The following is a 19,597-nucleotide window of genomic DNA, read 5'->3' on the forward strand; positions in this document are numbered from 1 at the left end:
TCAATTACAAATAAAAAAACAGAAACCACATAGGAGTATGCGTGAATCTATGTCAGTTAGCTCTTTAGAATAATCCTGGTTTATATAATTTAGATGCTCACAACTCATAACGAAAGAAAAAACCATGCTATTTGTCATGTTTTTAAGTCAACAATAATTCACCTCGTTCCTTTATAATTTCTACTACAAAACTATAATAATCAGATAGAGCTTCAAACAAGCCTTTGAATCTCTTCCCTCTCTCTCATCTCCACCAGGTAAACATCAACCCCCACTTTTTGTTGTAGTTGGAATTTATAGAACAACAAGGAGCATTGTTTTGTTTTTAGCTATTGAAACTTTGTAATAGTTGATTTGATATTTGAATCTGTGTGTTATAGGTGTGATTGTGATTCAGAAATGGCTTCTGGAACTGTGCCTGCTTCGTTTTCCGGTCTCAGGATATCTGAGTCCGGTTTGGGGTTTGGGAAAAGTGTTGATTTTGTGAGAGTTTCTGATTTGAAAAAAATGAAATCTGCAAGGACAAAAGTGTCAATTATCAGAAATTCAAATCCTGGTCAGGATGTTGTTGAACTTCAACCTGCATCCAAAGGAAGCCAGCTTTTAGGTATTCATGTTCTGGATGCTTCGGTTGTTTTGTTTCTGGATCAATTTTGATTCTTAATCTGATTTGTTGATAATGTTTTGAATGTAGTTCCTAGGCAAAAGTATTGTGAATCATTGCACAAAACTGTGAGGAGGAAAACAAGGACTGTCACGGTTGGTGACGTGACTATCGGTAGTGAGCATCCGATAAGAGTTCAGACCATGACCACGACCGATACTAAGGATGTTGCTGGAACAGTTGAACAGGTTACACGACTTTTCTTCTACTTTACGCCGATATAAAAAGATACAATTGATCGATTTTATTAAGATGTTATGGTTTTTTTCTTCTGTCTATTGGCAGGTGATGAGAATAGCAGATAAAGGAGCTGATATCGTGCGGATAACGGTTCAAGGGAGAAAAGAAGCTGATGCTTGTTTCGAGATTAAAAACTCGCTTGTGCAGAAAAAGTAAGCATAAATTATATAATGCTTCACGTTCGTATTGTTTATGTATTCATCTGTGTCGTTATGTGTCTATGTCCAGCTACAACATACCGTTGGTGGCTGATATTCATTTTGCTCCGACTATTGCTTTGCGAGTAGCTGAATGCTTTGATAAGATTCGTGTCAACCCTGGAAATTTCGGTATGCATTTCTTTGCCAATTCAGTAGTCTTTTTATATTGACTTGCATACTGAATCAAAAATGTTGTCTTTCACAGCCGACAGACGAGCTCAGTTTGAAATATTGGAGTACACCGAAGATGACTATCAGAAAGAACTTGAGCATATTGAACAGGTCGAACCACCTTTCTGGTTTATATTTTCCTTTGATGTTTCGAAAAGTTTATTTTCTTCTATCCAATGTCTGTTAAATTATTAATGCCATGTCTGCGATGTGATCTTTTTGACCTATTTTATGCTTTATAAAATTATAGGTTTTCACACCATTAGTTGAAAAATGTAAGAAATATGGGAGAGCAATGCGCATTGGAACCAACCATGGCAGTCTTTCTGATCGTATAATGAGCTACTATGGAGATTCTCCTAGGGGAATGGTAAGTCATTTGTCTGTTATTGTTCTGCAATGCACCATTTGTGTATTAAAGGTGTTTGCGCTAGAATTCGTCCGTATTACTAAGCAATGATTGGACAGGTGGAATCTGCTTTTGAATTTGCAAGGATATGCCGAAAGCTGGACTATCACAATTTTGTGTTTTCTATGAAAGCAAGCAACCCAGTTATCATGGTTCAGGCGTACCGATTACTTGTAGCTGAAATGTATGTCCAAGGCTGGGATTATCCATTACACCTGGGAGTTACTGAAGCTGGAGAAGGTGAGGATGGTAGGATGAAATCTGCAATTGGCATTGGAACTCTTCTACAGGTATGCATGTGAATCGATTTTGACATGTTTGGATGTTATTGAGTATAATTGATTTTGCCTCCAAAATAGATTCTAAGTTGAAACTATAATGTTGATGACATGCTTTTCATCAGGATGGATTGGGCGACACAATACGAGTTTCGCTCACAGAAGCACCGGAGGAGGAGATAGTTCCTTGCACAAGGTTGGCAAACCTTGGAATGAGAGCATCTGAGCTCCAGAAAGGAGTGGTATGGTTCAAAACAATGATTCAGTCAGACATGCCTAAACTTTCTAAAGTCTAATGTCATAAAATTTTATAAACTTACTTTCATTGACACTGCTTTTATCAGGCACCTTTTGAAGAGAAGCACAGACGTTATTTTGACTTCCAGCGCCGTTCTGGTCAATTGCCAGTGCAAAAAGAGGTTAGTTAATGTTAAAAGTTTTGTAGAAAAACTTAACCAGATTTACACCTTACACTCACACTGTGAACGTTCTTCCACATTAATTACATAACTTTCCATCTTAATACAGGGTGAAGAGGTGGATTATAGAGGTACACTCCACCGGGACGGGTCTGTTCTTATGTCAGTCTCCTTGGATCAGTTAAAGGTAACATTTGAGCAGCCCCTTTGTTCTCTCCTCTTTTTGGTTGACCAAATATCCCTGTCAATGTATCTGTTTGTGTTAATCACACTTATATCCTCTTTATTCTGTGATTTTAACAGACACCAGAACTCCTTTACAAGTCACTTGCTGCGAAACTCATTGTTGGCATGCCATTTAAGGTTTTGGTTACTAAATCGTATTCGAGTAAATATCCTGTGGATTGAATAACAAGTTATTTACATAGGATGCTTTGTATATTCAGGATCTGGCAACAGTAGATTCAATCTTATTGCAGGAACTTCCTCCGGTAGATGATGTTGATGCTGTAAGAACTAAGAATTTACTTTCATAATTTTTATCTACCAAACCATTTCTACATTGTCAAGTTATTGTGACTGATGGAATAATTTTCTCTTCCTCTCTCTTGTTTTTGGTACCATGATCAGAGGTTAGCTCTGAAAAGACTGGTTGATATAAGTATGGGAGTTATAGTTCCTTTGTCAGAGCAGCTAACGAAGCCATTACCAAATGCCATAGTTCTGGTAAACCTTAAGGAGCTATCGGCTGGAGCTGATAAGCTTTTGCCTCAAGGTGCTATTCTATCCGCACTTTTTTTTCTCCCCTTTCTTATATTCTAGTAAATGTGTGATCTTATATATCTATTGGTTACATATTAGGCACACGATTGGCTGTGTCAGTACGTGGCGACGAGCCTTATGAAGAACTGGAAATTCTCAAAGGTGTTGATGCAACTATGGTTCTCCATGACTTGCCTTATACTGAAGACAGAGTTAGTAGAGTGCACGCAGCAAGGCGGTGAGAACGATACTTCACATTATTAATAACTTTCTGCATCAAAATCATTGCATGAATTCAATTAGTATATAAATTTTATTTTTACTAATCTCGATATCTTATCGGCATCAGGTTATTCGAGTATCTATCAGAAAACTCGCTAGACTTTCCTGTCATTCACCACATTCAGTTTCCAAATGGAATTCACAGGTAAGTTTTAGTTAAGGTGAGATGAACAAATATATAGTTCTTGTAAATCTAATCAACTCTCTTACAGGGATGACCTAGTGATTGGTGCTGGCTCTCATGCTGGAGCCCTGCTGGTTGACGGGCTTGGAGACGGTCTTCTTTTAGAAGCTTCAGACAAAGATTTTGACTTCATTAGAAATACATCTTTCAATTTGCTGCAAGGATGCAGAATGAGAAATACAAAAACAGTATGTTGTTCAAGCACATAAACTCAATTCGAATTGGAAAAGAAAAATTCGCGATCTTTACTAATATGCCTAACATGTCTTGCAGGAGTACGTCTCATGCCCATCCTGTGGCAGAACCTTATTTGATCTTCAGGAAATAAGTGCAGAAATTCGAGAGAAGACATCGCACCTCCCCGGTGTTTCGGTAATATCATTGAGTCCTTTCCTTCATATTTCATAGTACATGCTCCAAATTGTATCAGTCTACTTTAGTTTGTAAACTGCGTCTATGCAAAGAGAAAGTGTTTTGTTTTCTATTATTAACTTTCTGTTGCTGTGCGTATCAGATTGCAATCATGGGATGCATTGTAAATGGTCCCGGAGAGATGGCTGATGCGGACTTCGGGTATGTTGGCGGTGCTCCTGGGAAGATTGATCTCTATGTTGGGAAGGTAACATATTCTTTATGCTTAAATGCAAACTTTCATTTAGACCTGCACATACTTTTGCAAAACCGCGAATCCAAACATGCACTTATGTCCTAGAGTTTTACATTAAGTTCAATTGAGTTTTATATATGTTGAATGGAATTGTTACAATTGCAGACTGTGGTGAAGCGTGCGATTGCGATGGAACAAGCAACTGATGCCTTGATCGATCTGATTAAAGAGCACGGACGTTGGGTAGAACCTCCAGTAGAGGAGTAAAAGCTACAACTCAATGTTCGGATTAGCCAATGAGGTTCCGACACGTGTAACATTGGGTGGATCCTCTAGGATGATTACTTTATGCAGTTTATGTTATTCTTTTGACTTCAAAAGTTTTATTTTAAGTTTCAACATAGTTAATTTTCTTGTTTCAATGGTCCCAAATAAAGTATGGGGTAGGGATCTCTTCAACTTCATGATGTATACAATAAGTCAACAATATTGTACTGTCTTGCCCCATGGATAGTATAATATTATACAAAAATTCTATGAACGATCATTTTATGTCAATCGAGCTGTTTTTTATTCGGATTTTAGCATGTGGAATATGGTTGTGTATGACTCGTATATACGTAGACACTGAAGGCAGAGACTGCCCTTCTGTGTGGCCCAACCGTTAGTTGTACCGAGGCAACTAGGGTGCGGTGGACAGTAGCCCCGCTTACGGTTCAGGGGTGTTACTATAAATTGAGTCGTGGTATTATATATATTGTTTGTAACAGTGTAATTGAAATTTATCATTTAAATACAATGGAATTATAATTGTCTATGAAGTATAGACATTTCTAGGAATACGTGTATCGCAGTGTTTGACACCTGTCGAAAAAGTTAGACAAATGTCTCCAAAAAATAGTTTTTTTTTCTTTAGTTCGATATTTTTAGAATTAGTGTTCAACATTCATATGACACTCATACAACTCTCTCACAGACAATTCAAACAAGTACAACCAACAACAACCAAATTTTATCCCATTAAATGTGGTTGGCTACATGGATCAAATTCAACCATAATGTTTTATCTAATATTATGTTTCTATCAAATTGGTTAATCTTGAGATCTTTCTTAATAATTAATGTTCTCTCTCTCTCTCTCTCTCACACACACACACACATTGTAATTTCAAATCTTATATCGTATAGTCTTACCGCACACCCAACACAACATCTCCATGTTTATTACATTTTCTTTATTTTCGTGTTGATTCTGAACTGTCCAACATTTTGTCCCATATAACATCATAGCTCTTACTGTTGTCCGATACAAATTTTCTTTCAACTTGAGCGATACTTTTGTGTCATATAAAACCCATGAGACCCCCTTCATTCTTTGGTCATTCCTTCTTATATGTGTTCGACTTTCACTTGCTTTGCTCTGATTCTTCGATTAAATACATGCAATGATGGATTGTCATCACAACCCCAATCTCAAATTGTTACTTGTCCTCAAGTAACTCACCTATAACTGCACATTTCAATAGACAACAAGTCGCACAATAACAATCGAACATCACCAAATTAATTTTTTCTTTTACCTGACCCTGTTCTAGCTTCCAACTTCTATCCGGTAAATTCGCAAAACATACTCTACATTGATGAGTACTCAACTTGTCTCTCAACTCACTATAACTCCCTCAATGATTAGGATGATCACTCAATCAACATGTAAAATCAATTAAACTTAGCTTGCTCGTGTTCTAATAAAGTTCATCAAAGAAATCACAACACACAGACATTAGTGGGCTTCCCAAGTTGTAACTTTGCCTATGTTAGGGTAGGATATATTTAGAAAAGTATGGTTAAACCTTTGGAGTTAGGTTCCTAGTTCTCCACCATTCATCATACCTTTTTGTTAGTACTAGAGATTTGTGTTCCTTCTAACAATGTCATTCTTTTTCTTTTGTCATTAATTCATTTTTTTGAAGAAACGTCTTTTTCACAACAAATTTTGAAATTATGGATCATATCGTATAGTACCTCAACCCCAAACTTAAAACATTGCTCACTTCCAAGAGTAGCCCCAAACTTAATATTTTTCATGTACTTACGAACGAACTTTCTACCTAACTCCAAAGAGAGGGTGGAAAGAAAATATCTTTCAAGTAAATGGATAAGAATTTAAGGCTATGTCACCGAAAGAAAGGCTTAGACTCAAAGTGTTTAGCAAAAGGATATTCCTACTACTACATGATGGTTTACAAAGGCTTAAAGTTATTAACAAAAAATTGCTTTAATGTGTGTTGATCAAACTTGATAACTTAATCGAAATAAATGAAACCAGATAAAAGAATAATGCATGAATACGCTTAAAAAGAAAGAAAAGGGAAAAATGGAAATATTTGGCTCAAACCTTACTAGATGAGGTATCTGTAAGTTGAGTACAAGTCCATTGATTCTTTTCTCATCCTTTGCCTTCAAGTTGGTAGTTGCTAATCTGATGATCAAGTCTCTTTTGGATCATCTGCTTAATGCTAAAGTTAGAACTTATAAATTTGAAAAAACATAAACAACTACAAACTTGTTTATTAAAGACAATTAGGATCTTCTTGGAAACTTATGCTAGAGTAGCTAATTCCTCTTGATATGGTTCTTGAATGGAAATAAAATAAATTCTGCAAAATAAAAGCTGATTAAAATTGATGGGTTTCCTCTCATCCAGTGCTTCTTTTACGTCAATAGCTTGACACTCAATGCTCTAAGTTGTGTCAGGCGTGAGGGATACCCTCACGTCGGTCAATTCACTTCTTCTTTGTCTTATGTCTAACTTGCTACCTCTTGCCTCCAGATGATAGAAAGTGTCCAACTCCTCTTCAGTGCCCAGTCATACACTTTGAAAATGACTTTCTTTTTATTGGATTTTAAGGTAAGTTCACCAGTTTCTACATCAATATTGACTTTCCCAGTTGCCAGGAATGGTCGTCCGAGAATAACAGATCCTTCTGAAGTTCCCTTTGTATCCAACAATATAAAATCCACAGGATATACCAATCTATCGACATGTAATAACACGTCACGCAAACTAGTTGAGTAACAAATGAGTCATCTAGAGTAAGGGTCATATTACTCGGTGTGATCTCACCCACATTCAATTCATTTACCATTTTCAGTGGTATGACATTATGCTAGACCCAAGATCATACAGAGCATGTGGGATATTCATCTCACCGATATTGAAAGAAATATTAAACTTACATGGATCTTTTAACTTTGGTGGCAACACTTGAGATCTTACCATTTCGTCTTTTTCAGTCATGTTTACATGTTCCTTGCCTACTTTCTCTTTTGTTCCCTTTAATAGTACCTTCATAAACATAACAAATTTAAACATCAATTCTAAGATTTCATGGAACGAAATATTTACCTGGAGAATAGCTAGCATTTTCTTGAAACTTGCAAACATCGCTACTTCAACCTCTTGAACCAGTTTCTTTTTAATTATAGGGAAAGGTGGTTTAATGTAACCCTGTAATAAGGGGTTTGGTTCGGTCAGTATTTGCTTCTTCGTTCTTCTCCAAGGATAATTTTTATTAACTAAGTGATCAAGGGTAACTTCTATTTCTTCTTCATCACCTTGATTTTCTTTCTCTTCTCTTTCAATCATACCTTCTTGAACTGTCTTTTTGTTACCTTGTTCAGTAAGTACCTTTGAACTTGCATCAATAACTTTGCATGATTCATTCTTAGGATTGTCTATAGTGTTACCCATGAATCCTACACTAGTGCTAGGTAAATATGCTATTTATCTAGATAGTTGACAAATCTTCATCTCCATATTTTTTATAGACTCATCCTGGTTCCTGCCCATTTTCTCATGGTTTTTATTTATCTGGTCAAGACTACTTTGTGTGACTTTAATGAAACAAAACTTGTTGGCTTTGCTCCACCCATTGGTTGCCACTTTGGTTTTGGTAGTTATTCCAACTGAAATTTGGATGATCCTTCCATCCCAGATTATAGGTATTGGAATATGGGTTGTTCTTCTGAAAATTTGCAAATTAGACCTCTTCACTCACCCCTTCCAACTAACACCTTCCGCTTTCATGCTCTCCATCATAAAAGTCACGCTTAAGTGATTGTACTTGACTCACATTAGCTTTATTTAAGCAGCCTTCAACTAGCTTCTTATTTAACAATTCAATTTGAGCTAATAATGCAGTATGAGTATCAACAATTAACATACCTTTGGGCGTGCCACTAGTTTCGAGCTTAACCGACCTTTCACTTTTAGAAAGATACTTATTCATGCACATCTTTTCAATTAGGTCCTCTACCTGTGGTTCGGTCATTTGCCTAATCGTGCCTCACGTGGAAGCATCTAGCAACATACGTGTTTGGTTCTTGAGGCCTTTAATGAAATTTTGCATCTGCTCCCTATTGTTCATATTATGATTGGGGCATCTACGTAACATTAACTTGAATCTCTCCCAAGAGTCATACATTGACTCAATTCAGTGTCTTGTTGCTCGAAATAGACAATCTCAACTCTCAACTCAGTAAGTTGGCCAGTGGTGAAAAACCTTTCCAAGAACTTATCCTCTAGCTCTTTCCATGTTCGAATGGTTCCATTTGGAAGGCATAGTAACCAATCTTTTTCCCTTCTAATGAGTGAGAAACCAAACAACCGTAACTTAGCGTGTGATCCCAAAGCCAATGCATATGATGAGATAGCATGAGGGATCTTAGGGTCAAAATTGGGGTCTTACACCTTGATGTTGTACATGATCGCGAAAATGAAAAAATTAGGGTTTTCTCGAAATTGTAATTTAACTTAATATCAGACGTGTAATTTAATTTAAATTAAAATAAATATGTATATTTGATTATTTATCTTAGTTAGACATAAATTGAAAATGTGGAGTGAGTTTTAACTCCATTGAGAAATTAATTTAGTAACCTTTCTTTTAAATAAAATTAATATTTTGAGATCTTTTATAAAAATAGTAATTGTATTTTAAAAGTAAATTTAAATTTAAGTAATGTGTTGGATCAAAATTTGGGACCGTTATAGTGTCCATGTTATTTCCCTTGAAAGCCTCCTAGTATAATATGTCGGTTAAACTGCCCAGGTCAATCAGCACCCTTTTGATGCTCCAGTCATGAATTTGCACCTTTATGACCATGGGATCGTTTTCGTGCGCAATCACTCCTTCAGAGTCTTGTCTTGAGAACCCAATGATAATTGGTTTCTCTTCTCTTACAGATGGCGGGTTCTGTGATACGTGCATCACTGATCGGACATATCTTTTTCGAGTCGTGCTTATCTCTCCTCCACCTGCAAAGCCTCCTGAGATGGTATTTAGTGTATGTCGCACCACCCGAGTTTCACGTATTTCCTTAGTGTTCATCCCCATTTTGGTGGAAGTATTCTCTGAGTCGGGATCTTTTCTGAATGGACTTCCTTTTCCCGTTGATCCTTCTAGATCCTTCACATATGCTAGTAGACGACCTCTTTGGATTAGAGACTCTATTTCTCTCTTTAAGTGATGATAGTCCTATGTATGGTGACCCTTCATACAATGGTAAGCGCACCATGCTCCAGTATCATTCCATAGTATAACATTGACCTTCATAAGTCGATATGGCTCAGGTATCAATTTGAGATGATACACCTCCTTCAAGTTGTCGGCACACTTTGCATTGAGAGGTGTATAGTTCTCGGAAAAGTTATCATAGGGTCTCCGAGAAGGTCTCGTTATTGACCTATCTTATGGGTCGTGTTTGTGATGTTCTCTTGGGTCGTGTTTGTGTTTTGTTAATCGAGATTCGTATGTTATGCTCTTGACATTTTGAGGTTATGTTATAATGGATATTTTCACAACATTGTTGTAATTCAAATAAGGTATTTTATTGAGACTTAATTATTGTGAAGCATGCTTCTTTGATGATTTTCGCTGCAATGATACCCTAAGTAAAGGTGAGCATGCGATGACAAATATATTATAATGTTTTACCTTAAGTGGGAGAAGGTGTTGTTTTATGATGAGTGACATCCTAAACATGTGCATTATCTTCAACGCTTGAATTATTCTATGATTTATCTATTACGGGTTTAGGGTGTTACACTCATGCTATGTTTGAATTCCTGAAAAAAGGTATATATAGATGAGATGGTTAGAGCATAACATGCTAGAGATGATGACGAGTAGGTGGTGCAGCATAGAGCGTATGCTATAAGAGCATACCTGTTATATTCAGTTGGCATTGCCATTTTTGTGGACAAGAGTGCCACTTATGTGGATGTCCTCTACCTACGATACTTTGAGCGGATTCATGAGTACAACTAGGGGGCCGCTTGTTTGGTCTACTTGTACTCTAAGTTATCGGAGGACTGTAGATGGAAGGCGAAACAGGTGACAGACAAAATCACACTTTTGACGGTAATATTTATTGGTCTTTTAGTTTTTGTGTCATTTTCATTACATTTTTGCAACGCCCTTACTAATGATTCGTGTGTTCCAACACTTTTCAGGTTGGATCCTCCAACACTTCCTACGCATCTCAGGTTGGTCGTACGTATCGACCTATACCAAGGATATTCCGCGTTCTTATGCATTTTCCCTACTCATAGGGAACCAAGCGACAAAGTCGTCTCAAGTGTATCTTGACCGTTTGATAGCAGAGGATATACACTTTAACGTCCATGTCGATCACCGTGAGACGTGGTCATTTGAAGACATAGTCTTATACTCAGGATGGTTAGCTTGAGGTTCACGTTTGACATTTTCTCATCTTCCTGAGAGCATCATGCGGAAGTTCGGCTATACCTAGACTATCCCCAAACACCCTGGTATCTATGCTTCTCCCGCTATGACACGTACATATGTGGATGTCGTGTTTGATGATTATCTTAGTCATTTGGTGTCGGAGGAGGCACGGAGTACATAGCTGAGAGTGACTAGAGTTATGTAGGTGGGTACATCATGTGGTTCTTCAAGGTGTCACATCCATATATGGTACATGTTGCTCCTGGAGATCCATCGGTGTCAGCTCATCAAGAGGTACTAGAGGCGGAACAAACTAGGTTAGATCATGCTCATGATATGCTGCCTAGATGTCGTCATATTGTGGAAATTTCGCAGGAAGGTATTGATGTAGATATATTTCCTCATGGTTCTGAGGTGAAGGAGGTCCTAGATGCCAAGATGACGGAGGTACGAGAGGCATTGATGTACTGGAGATAGTGTCGAAGGATGGGGGCAGATGTGACCGAGGAGCCCAAAGAGCTCGAGTTCGATATACACAGTAGTTGTTAGCATTTGTAGTTTGGATTTATGCTCGATTGTATTTTATTTTGAGAAAAAGGGTGATGCACTGACAATGTAAATTTATTTTACACTGTCAACCAATGACTACCGTACATTCCGCCAAGTCAGACTGAAAATTTTAAAATACTTGTATGACATGACAAAATGATATATTCTTATTGGATGATACTGTAAAACTTTTTTACACTGTTAGAACATCTCCATTAAACTCTTTATTTTTACTTATTTCAACTTTATTATATATTTCGACTTTATTGTGTATGTCATGATGACTTATTTTGATTCTGGATTTATATGTCATTTTTTGCATATCGATTGTATGGTTTACAGTTCATCACATAACAAAGACCTTAATATTTATAAATCGTTATTTTCATCTGAGTAACCATATAACTAACTTAACTTGCACTGTTTTGACTAATTATAAAGATGCATCTCTGAATCAATAAATATTTAAAATGAATCTTTTAAAGAGAGATGCATGTGATATGTTTTGAAATATTTCGGAGATGCATTTTTGAATTCGTGTTTACAAAATATGCTCGAATGACTTACGAGATGTATTCTAAAGTAACCTCCAAATCAGTTATAACAAAAAGGAAATTTACAAAATAATGACGATAGTGAATAGTATAGAAATTCAAAATATCTATTGCAATCATCAAAGATCAAGAACAAAAGAATCTTAAAAAAAAAAAAATTGAATCATTCTATCCAAAATAACGCCAATAAGAGGAAAAGTATAATAACCTCGATACAAATGAAGTTACTTATACAAATACAACAACATCTACTAGTATATTCTTTACATGATATCTCTCCTCACGGCGTAATTATACTGATTTCTCCGTAGATTCTGTTTCCGTTTCTTGTACACCATCCCTGCTAACATGAGCACGCTCGCCGCCACTATTATTCCGATCGCTATCCCTGCTTTCTTGCTTCCACTCATTCCTTCTGCCGATGAATCATCTGTTTTCTCATCAAGGCCGACGTGGTTTATTAAAGTAGAATCCTCCGGCGAAGGAGCCGGAGTGGAAACTGGACTCGGATTTAGTGGAGGCGGCGCTGGCGGCGACGAACCTAGAGGGGGGTTGGACGGAGGATAGTATGGAGATGGAGTGTCAGCCGATGTCGGTAACGGTGACGGTGATTCCGGCAATGGCGGAGGAGATGGAGTGTCAGCCGATGTCGGTAACGGTGACGGTGATTCCGGCAATGGCGGAGGAGATGGAGTATCAGCCGATGAAGGTAACGGTGACGGTGATTCCGGCAATGGCGGAGGAGATGGAGTATCAGCCGATGAAGGTAACGGTGACGGTGATTCCGGCAATGGCGGAGGAGATGGAGTATCAGCCGATGAAGGTAACGGTGACGGTGATTCCGGCAATGGCGGAGGAGATGGAGTATCAGCCGGCGGTGAAGGTGATTCCGGTATTGGCGGAGGAGATGGAGTATCAGCCGGCGGTGACGGTGATTCCGGCGAGGAATCGGTGTTCACATGAAGTGAAAGAGTGAGTAGCATGAGAGAGAGAAAAGATAATCTTGCCTTTGCCATTAGAGAGAGAGAGAAAATGAAAATGGAAAAAAGAAAGAAAGAAAATGGATCTGAAATATAGAAACGAAGAGAAAGAGTGGAAACTGTTTGAAGAAAAACGGTTAGAAAACGGTTAACGAGGGAAAAATCTGAAATCGGAGGGTCTATATTGAAAGGATCGCAAAGGGAAATGATATGAGAATGCGACACGTGGGTTTATAAAAAGTGCGCGATTCACTGGATTGAATTGGAAATGAAGTAGAAGAGTTGAAAATTAGTTCATACGGAAAAGGGTGTGAAATGCAAAATGCAATGCAAATGAAAAGAGTTTGTGTAATGGAAAAGATAAGTGAAAGTGATTTTTATGCATTTGAACACGCAGCCATAAACATTTTTAGAGAGATGGTAAAGGTAGTTTCGCTTTTCATGCAATTCAAGGAAGAGCTTTACATTTTCTGTGCTTATTAAAATTAAAATGTATGTAACCATGGTTTGTAATATATGTATATATTATATTATATATAAGTTAAATAATTAATAGCATAAGAAAGCGAAAAATAAAACTTTGTTGATTCTCATTTACCAAACGACATGTTGGTTTAAATTAATAATGTGAAGCTATCATGCATGGCATTGATAGAATGTAATATATATTATATATCTTTTATAACGATCTTAACCAATATTAACTAATTCTAATTAATATGAAGCTATATCTAACAGTAATTGTGAACCATTGGAGATAGTTGAGCCTGAAACCTATTTTACTTGAAGTGAAAATATGTCAACATTAGTTTGTCACTTTGATAGGAAAAATAGAGATGAAAGTAAGAACAAGAAAATTGCTCCACTTGATAAGTGAAAGTATATATTATACCTTCCAAATGCAATTGTTATAAGGGATTGGATGACTAAAAGAGCTGGATGAGTTAAATGTTGATGGTTGTTGTATACTTCTATATGTAGGAGGAGATGAAATCTAGAGATTGATAAACTTATTTTAGTGAGTTCAATAAAACTTAATATAAGTGGCGGGGATTAAACTAAATATCCGAATTAAATGGGGATTATTTTTATTAAAGCCTCAACCGAAAAAGCTAAATACTCAAGTTTAATATTACAGTTGTTTCACATGTGTCCACCCTTCCACTTCTTTACCTCTTTTAAAGGCTTGGAGAGAGGAGTTGGTGATTGTTCTTTTCTAAGTCACTATGTCAGAATCAATCTGATCATAGCAGTATAAATAGAAACATGAAATTTAACTTTTCATAGTTCATCCTTCACATCAGTATTGCTACTTTGGTTCTCTTTGGTATCAGAAGATTCAGAACTCTCCTTGGCATCAGAGCCCTCTGGTTTAGGAGTTGAGGTTGGTTTCTGGAGCTTGAATGGGATGGAAGCATGTTGCTTGAGGAACTTGTAAAAGGCTACCACTGTACGATCTGCCTCAACAGTAATCTGCAGACACAATTAATCAATAAAAAATGTTGATCACTAAATGATAAAGCATATGCAGATCTTCTCTCGCGCACACAGGAGTATATTCAAATTTATGAAAGCTGGATTAATAAAAATATGAAGTGTTGTTTCACGTACAGGATCAAAACTTTTGTTTCCGGCTGGGAAGAAGAGAAGAGTGGGGAATCCATCAGACTGCAAAGTGAATATAAGTCGAAATTGATCAATAAGTTATTACATCTGCATTTGAAGCTGGATTGAAATTCAAAATCTTGCAACGTAGTTTGAATTTGGGTTTACCTTTGCCCTGGGATGCTCATTTGTTGTTCCGTCCATCTTGGCTATTACAAGAGAGTCAATACTACGAAGATGTTTTGCAAGCTTGTTGTATATTGGTTCCAAATGTTGGCAATGGCCACACCATGGAGCATATATCTGATATTCCATCAACCGTTAAATTAACGCGACAAGATTGCAGAACTTTAGATGCAAATATAACTCGTAAACTAGAGGGTCAAAGTTGTACCTCAAGGAGAACATCCTTTGATTCATCCAAGACAATTTCATCAAAATTAGTTCCAACAACTATTTTCACGTCACCATCATTCTGTCACCAAGTTCGCAAACAAGTTAGACATGAAACACCAAGTAAATAAAGCATCATTGTTGGCAGCAAAATCAAATAACTTACACTTTCAGGAATTGGATCTGACTTGAAAAAAGGTTTTAGTTTGTCTTCAAGGAAATCTTCCCCAAATGCCTGAGGTAAAGTAAAGATTTGAAATTGTCAAAATATTACTTTCAAACCTCACTGAGTGAAAGAAAAAGGATTTCATACACATTCTATAACATGGCAGCAAAACTAACAGAGCCCAAGGAAAGAGAGAAAAAGAGTACCTTAATTTTGTCAACAGTCACCTCTCCATCAAACACGAATTTTTTCCCATCTTCGTTTCCAGTATATCCAAGTACCTGCATTGGAAATTCCACGGATTACTTCAATATACTTCCAAGTGATTCAAAGGATGCAATATGTAAATTTAATGAATGCCATGACTTATCATTTAGATAAAACTAAAAAAGGGAAGAAGAAATACTTACTTTTGGAGCAGTTCCGCTAATACCAAAGTATTCTGAAACAGGCTTTCCAACATCTTCGTTATCAGTTTCCACAAGCACAAAGATCAACTGCAATGGATAAGTGCACAGTAAAATCATTCATTCTAGAGAAAAAATCAAACGACCCACTAATGAGATATCACCACTCAGCATAAATCAAATGCTCAATTCTCATGATTTTATAAATGGAGGCATGTTCGGAAGATTCAATACTCATAACGGCCCACTAATCAGTACACTACACCTGATTTCTTGTGGAAAGCAAGGAAATCTAGTTTATTTTGACATACTAATTAGTTATGTCTATGAAAATATACCTTTCCCTTGAAAGGCTTCGCTGCTTCCTGAAATACTGGGAGGAATTTCTCTGAATCATTTGAAGTCACAAAGAGCAACACCTGGAAAAAAAGTTTCAAACATGTAACAATCTTTGAAGAACATTGTGATGCCATTTCTCAAGAACAATTTGCTAATGAGATTACATTATAATAAGATACATCTCATAAACAATCACCTGTTTCTTTATTGGATTTTCAAAGATTTCCGGAGCATTTTCTCTTGTAAAAACTGTTACCAAAGGAAGCTTGTTGGAGGAGACAAAGTCTGCTATCGCCGACTTGCCAAATTGGCCATCTGCAAAGACAAGGTGAAAACACATCAAATTCGCAACTAAAAATAAAAGAATACAACAGACATAAGAAAGAGAAAAGTAAACAAACCAAAACGGTTCAGTTTTTCCTCCTCTTTCTTGATAAGGATCAAAGCGGGGCGTTTGACATTAACATCAATATGGAACAGCTTAGCCACTTCAGGATCCACAGTCTGATAAAAATTGACATCATCCTCGAGTCTTGAAGCCGCAGCTAGCTCCTCACTCTCAGGACCCTACATATTGTGCATGACATGATAAGTAACACACAACAATCAACAATGTCATTCACTCCATAGAGTCAAATCAACAATGGCAAATGTCTTTTATGGTCAACTCATCGAAAACAAATTTGCTTATTGATCATAAAATAAAGCAATCATGCAACACATCTTACTACAACAAACTTATCTAATCACAATGAATAACATATGCAAGCATCAATCTAACAAACCACTTAAAATCAACATTTAACTTAAGGAACAAGAAACAAATCAACAAGTCTTACCACAACAAACTTCTGTAATCAAATCAAATAGCATATGCAAACATCAATCTAACATTTAACTTAAGGAACAAATTCAATAAAATATGATAACAATCCACTTGCTTTTACTTACAACTAAAGAATTGAGGAAACCCAAAACAACTTTGGTTTCAGAGGCCAATATGCTTTGAGCATCATCCAATGACGTAATGTTATGTATACCAGGTCCTGTCTTCTTCTTAATCCATGAAACTATAGCTTCTCTGCATAACAAAAAAACAAAATAAAATATTTTCAGATCCAATAAAATTGAAAGAAAGTATGAATTAAAATTGAAATCGAAAGAGAAAATAGTAGAGATAATTACTTGGTTCTTTGTCCAGAATAAGTCTTGTGAACACCATCAATGAAGAAATAGATAGTAGGAAAACCCTGAACATCAAACTTCTGAGCAACCTCACTCTCTTCCGTCGCATCAATCTTCGCCAAAACAACATTCTCACCTTTCAATTCAGTAGCAGCAGCGGCATACTCAGGAGCCAAAGCCTGACAATGACCACACCACGGCGCGTAGAATTCAACCAACACGAACCGATTATTATTGACCACGTCAGTGAAGTTGGTATCCTTCAAAACGACGACGTCCTTTTCGTCAATTTCCGGAGCTTGGTAAGACTCCGGATGCTCGTAGCCGGAGAAGTCTTCTTCGAGATCGGATTCATTTCCAGCGTCGTGGTGCTGATGGTGGTGGTGTGCGTCGGTTTCGTCAGGTTCATCCAGGAAGGCGAGATCTTCGTCGAGTTCTTCTTGTTCGGAGAGAACCGGAGAGAAAGAGGAGAAGAAGAGAAGAGTTGTGAGTGAAAGGAGGATGAGAATTCGCATTGTGATTTGGGATTACAGAGAAACGAAGCAAAACGAAGAGAGAAACAGAGAAGAGATCTGTGTGATAGTGTGATATGAGTTAGGACTGTGATTTGAGATTCGGTTGACTTTAAAGTGTAAATGGAATGGACCTTCCCTACGACGCCGTTTTACGGATCCGTTACAATTTACAATTAATTCCGTGTTTTACTGTTTTTCTTTCCTTAATTACAATCGTATTTTTGTTTTGGGGTGAGAACGATAAATAATACTAGCACATTTAATTTCGTATATTTGTTGTAATTGAGATAATTTTTAATTAAAGTTATTTTTTAATTCGGTCTTTATTAATAAATCATAGTTCTAAGGAAAGTTATATTTTTTAGGAGGAAGTTCTATATTTTATAATCAGTTTCTTTTATTCTTATTTTATTGTCATGTAATATTGACTTTTGACTAATTCCATTTGTAAAGGCCGTAAAGGTTATATAAGTCTGCTTTCAATTTCTAATGAATATCACAGCTTTTCTGGTTTTTGACTAATTCCATTTGTAAAGGCTATATAAGCCTGTTTTCAATTTCTAATGAATATCGCAGCTTTCCTCTCAACATTTCTATTATTTCTAGTTCTTACAATTGGTATCAGAGCTCCACAAGGGGCCTGATATTGTTTGGGGAGTGAGTGTGTGAGAGGGGAAACACTAAGGGAGTAAAAGTGTGTGTGTGAGAAGAAACACCAAAGGATCAACATGCCTACATCTAAAAAGTTCATACAGCTGACCATTCCAAGGTTCGATGGTCATTATGATTTTTGGGCAATGACGATGGAGAATTTTCTACAAAGTAAAAAGATGTGGAACCTCGTAGAAGAAGGAATCCCAACACCGACAATTGGAACTTCATCAACAAGTGAAGCGCAGAGAAAGAGTGTGGAAGAGGCCAAGCTTAAAGATCTGAAGGTCAAAAATTATATGTTTCAAGCTATTGACAGAGAAATTCTTGAAACGATTCTTGACAAGGGAACTTCAAAGGCAATATGGAGGTCCATGCAACAGAAGTATCAAGGATCCATAAAGGTGAAAAGAGCACAACTTCAAGCATTGAGAAGAGAATTCGAGCTATTGACCATGAAAGAAGGCGAGAAGGTCGATAGCTTCTTGGGACGGACTCTCAATGTGGTAAACAAGATGAAATCAAATGGTGAAATAATGGAGCAAAGTATGGTGGTGAGCAAGATACTCAGATCTTTGACCTCTAAATTCAATTATGTTGTGTGCTCAATAGAGGAATCAAATGATTTGAGTATCTTGAGTATTGATGAACTGCATGGCAACCTCCTTGTTCATGAGCAAAGAATGCAGGGATTTCAGATAGAAGAACATGTATTGAAAATAACCAATGATGATAGATCAATCAGAGGCAGAGGAGGTAGAGGTGTATTCAGAGGAGGACGTGGCAGAGGAAGAGGAAGAATATCTCTAAACAAAGCAATTGTCGAGTGCTTTAAATATCACAAGTTGGGTCACTTTCAGCATGAGTGCCCTGACTGGGAGAAGAAGGCCAATTATACGGAGCTAGAGGAAGAAGAAGAACTCTTATTAATGGCGTATGAAGAGATGTGTCAACCCACACAAGAAGAAGCTTGGTTCTTAGACTCCGGCTGCAGCAATCATATGACGGGAAACAAAAAATAGTTTTCAGAAATGGAGGAAGGATTTTGCAGAATTGTGAAGCTTGGAAATGATACAACAATGAATGTTATGGCAAAAGGAAGCATACGTGTGCAAATGAATGGCATTACTCAGGTAATATCTGATGTTTACTTTGTTTCTGAGCTTAAGAATAATTTGCTAAGCTTAGGACAACTCCAAGAAAAAGGGTTGGCAATTTTAATTCAAAATGGCACCTGCAAAGTATTTCATCCAGATAAAGGTTTAATTATGCACACTAATATGAAGGG

At 36.9% G+C, this 19,597-nt stretch overlaps 4 protein-coding genes across 5 annotated transcripts; 2 read left to right on the forward strand and 2 right to left on the reverse strand.

The window, feature by feature from the left end:
• LOC127087033 (4-hydroxy-3-methylbut-2-en-1-yl diphosphate synthase (ferredoxin), chloroplastic) lies at positions 1 to 4,774 on the forward strand. The gene is made up of 20 exons (XM_051027870.1): positions 1 to 257; positions 381 to 607; positions 695 to 852; positions 950 to 1,056; positions 1,133 to 1,233; positions 1,310 to 1,386; positions 1,526 to 1,645; positions 1,744 to 1,974; positions 2,088 to 2,204; positions 2,307 to 2,381; positions 2,491 to 2,568; positions 2,685 to 2,744; positions 2,828 to 2,890; positions 3,012 to 3,156; positions 3,243 to 3,381; positions 3,493 to 3,570; positions 3,638 to 3,797; positions 3,883 to 3,981; positions 4,124 to 4,228; positions 4,382 to 4,774. Exons 2-20 carry the CDS (start codon positions 400 to 402, stop codon positions 4,481 to 4,483), a joined length of 2,223 nt encoding a protein of 740 aa, XP_050883827.1. The 5' UTR covers positions 1 to 257; positions 381 to 399; the 3' UTR covers positions 4,484 to 4,774.
• A 7,481-nt stretch (positions 4,775 to 12,255) lies between these two features.
• Positions 12,256 to 13,312, reverse strand: LOC127087034 (vegetative cell wall protein gp1). Of its 2 annotated transcripts, XM_051027872.1 has the most exons (2): positions 12,778 to 13,312; positions 12,256 to 12,663 (listed from the first exon to the last, which is right to left on the reverse strand). In XM_051027872.1, the coding sequence occupies exons 1-2, from the start codon at positions 13,082 to 13,084 to the stop codon at positions 12,332 to 12,334; spliced, it is 639 nt and encodes a 212-aa protein (XP_050883829.1). In that variant the 5' UTR covers positions 13,085 to 13,312; the 3' UTR covers positions 12,256 to 12,331. The 2 variants fall into 2 exon arrangements, with proteins under 2 accessions (XP_050883829.1, XP_050883828.1); XM_051027871.1 differs by having other exon boundaries at positions 12,256 to 13,261.
• Positions 13,313 to 14,103: 791 nt separating this feature from the next.
• On the reverse strand, positions 14,104 to 17,756 carry LOC127087035 (protein disulfide isomerase-like 1-4). The gene is made up of 12 exons (XM_051027873.1): positions 17,144 to 17,756; positions 16,910 to 17,039; positions 16,360 to 16,525; positions 16,155 to 16,273; positions 15,958 to 16,038; positions 15,623 to 15,709; positions 15,419 to 15,493; positions 15,213 to 15,281; positions 15,048 to 15,128; positions 14,822 to 14,956; positions 14,660 to 14,716; positions 14,104 to 14,521 (listed from the first exon to the last, which is right to left on the reverse strand). Exons 1-12 carry the CDS (start codon positions 17,656 to 17,658, stop codon positions 14,330 to 14,332), a joined length of 1,707 nt encoding a protein of 568 aa, XP_050883830.1. The 5' UTR covers positions 17,659 to 17,756; the 3' UTR covers positions 14,104 to 14,329.
• Positions 17,757 to 18,461: 705 nt separating this feature from the next.
• On the forward strand, positions 18,462 to 19,331 carry LOC127082406 (uncharacterized). The gene has a single exon (XM_051022642.1). It carries the CDS (start codon positions 18,462 to 18,464, stop codon positions 19,329 to 19,331), a length of 870 nt encoding a protein of 289 aa, XP_050878599.1.
• Positions 19,332 to 19,597: the final 266 nt, after the last annotated feature.

This window comes from Lathyrus oleraceus, chromosome 5, assembly GCF_024323335.1.
Source record: "Lathyrus oleraceus cultivar Zhongwan6 chromosome 5, CAAS_Psat_ZW6_1.0, whole genome shotgun sequence".
NCBI classification, from domain to species: domain Eukaryota; kingdom Viridiplantae; phylum Streptophyta; class Magnoliopsida; order Fabales; family Fabaceae; genus Lathyrus; species Lathyrus oleraceus.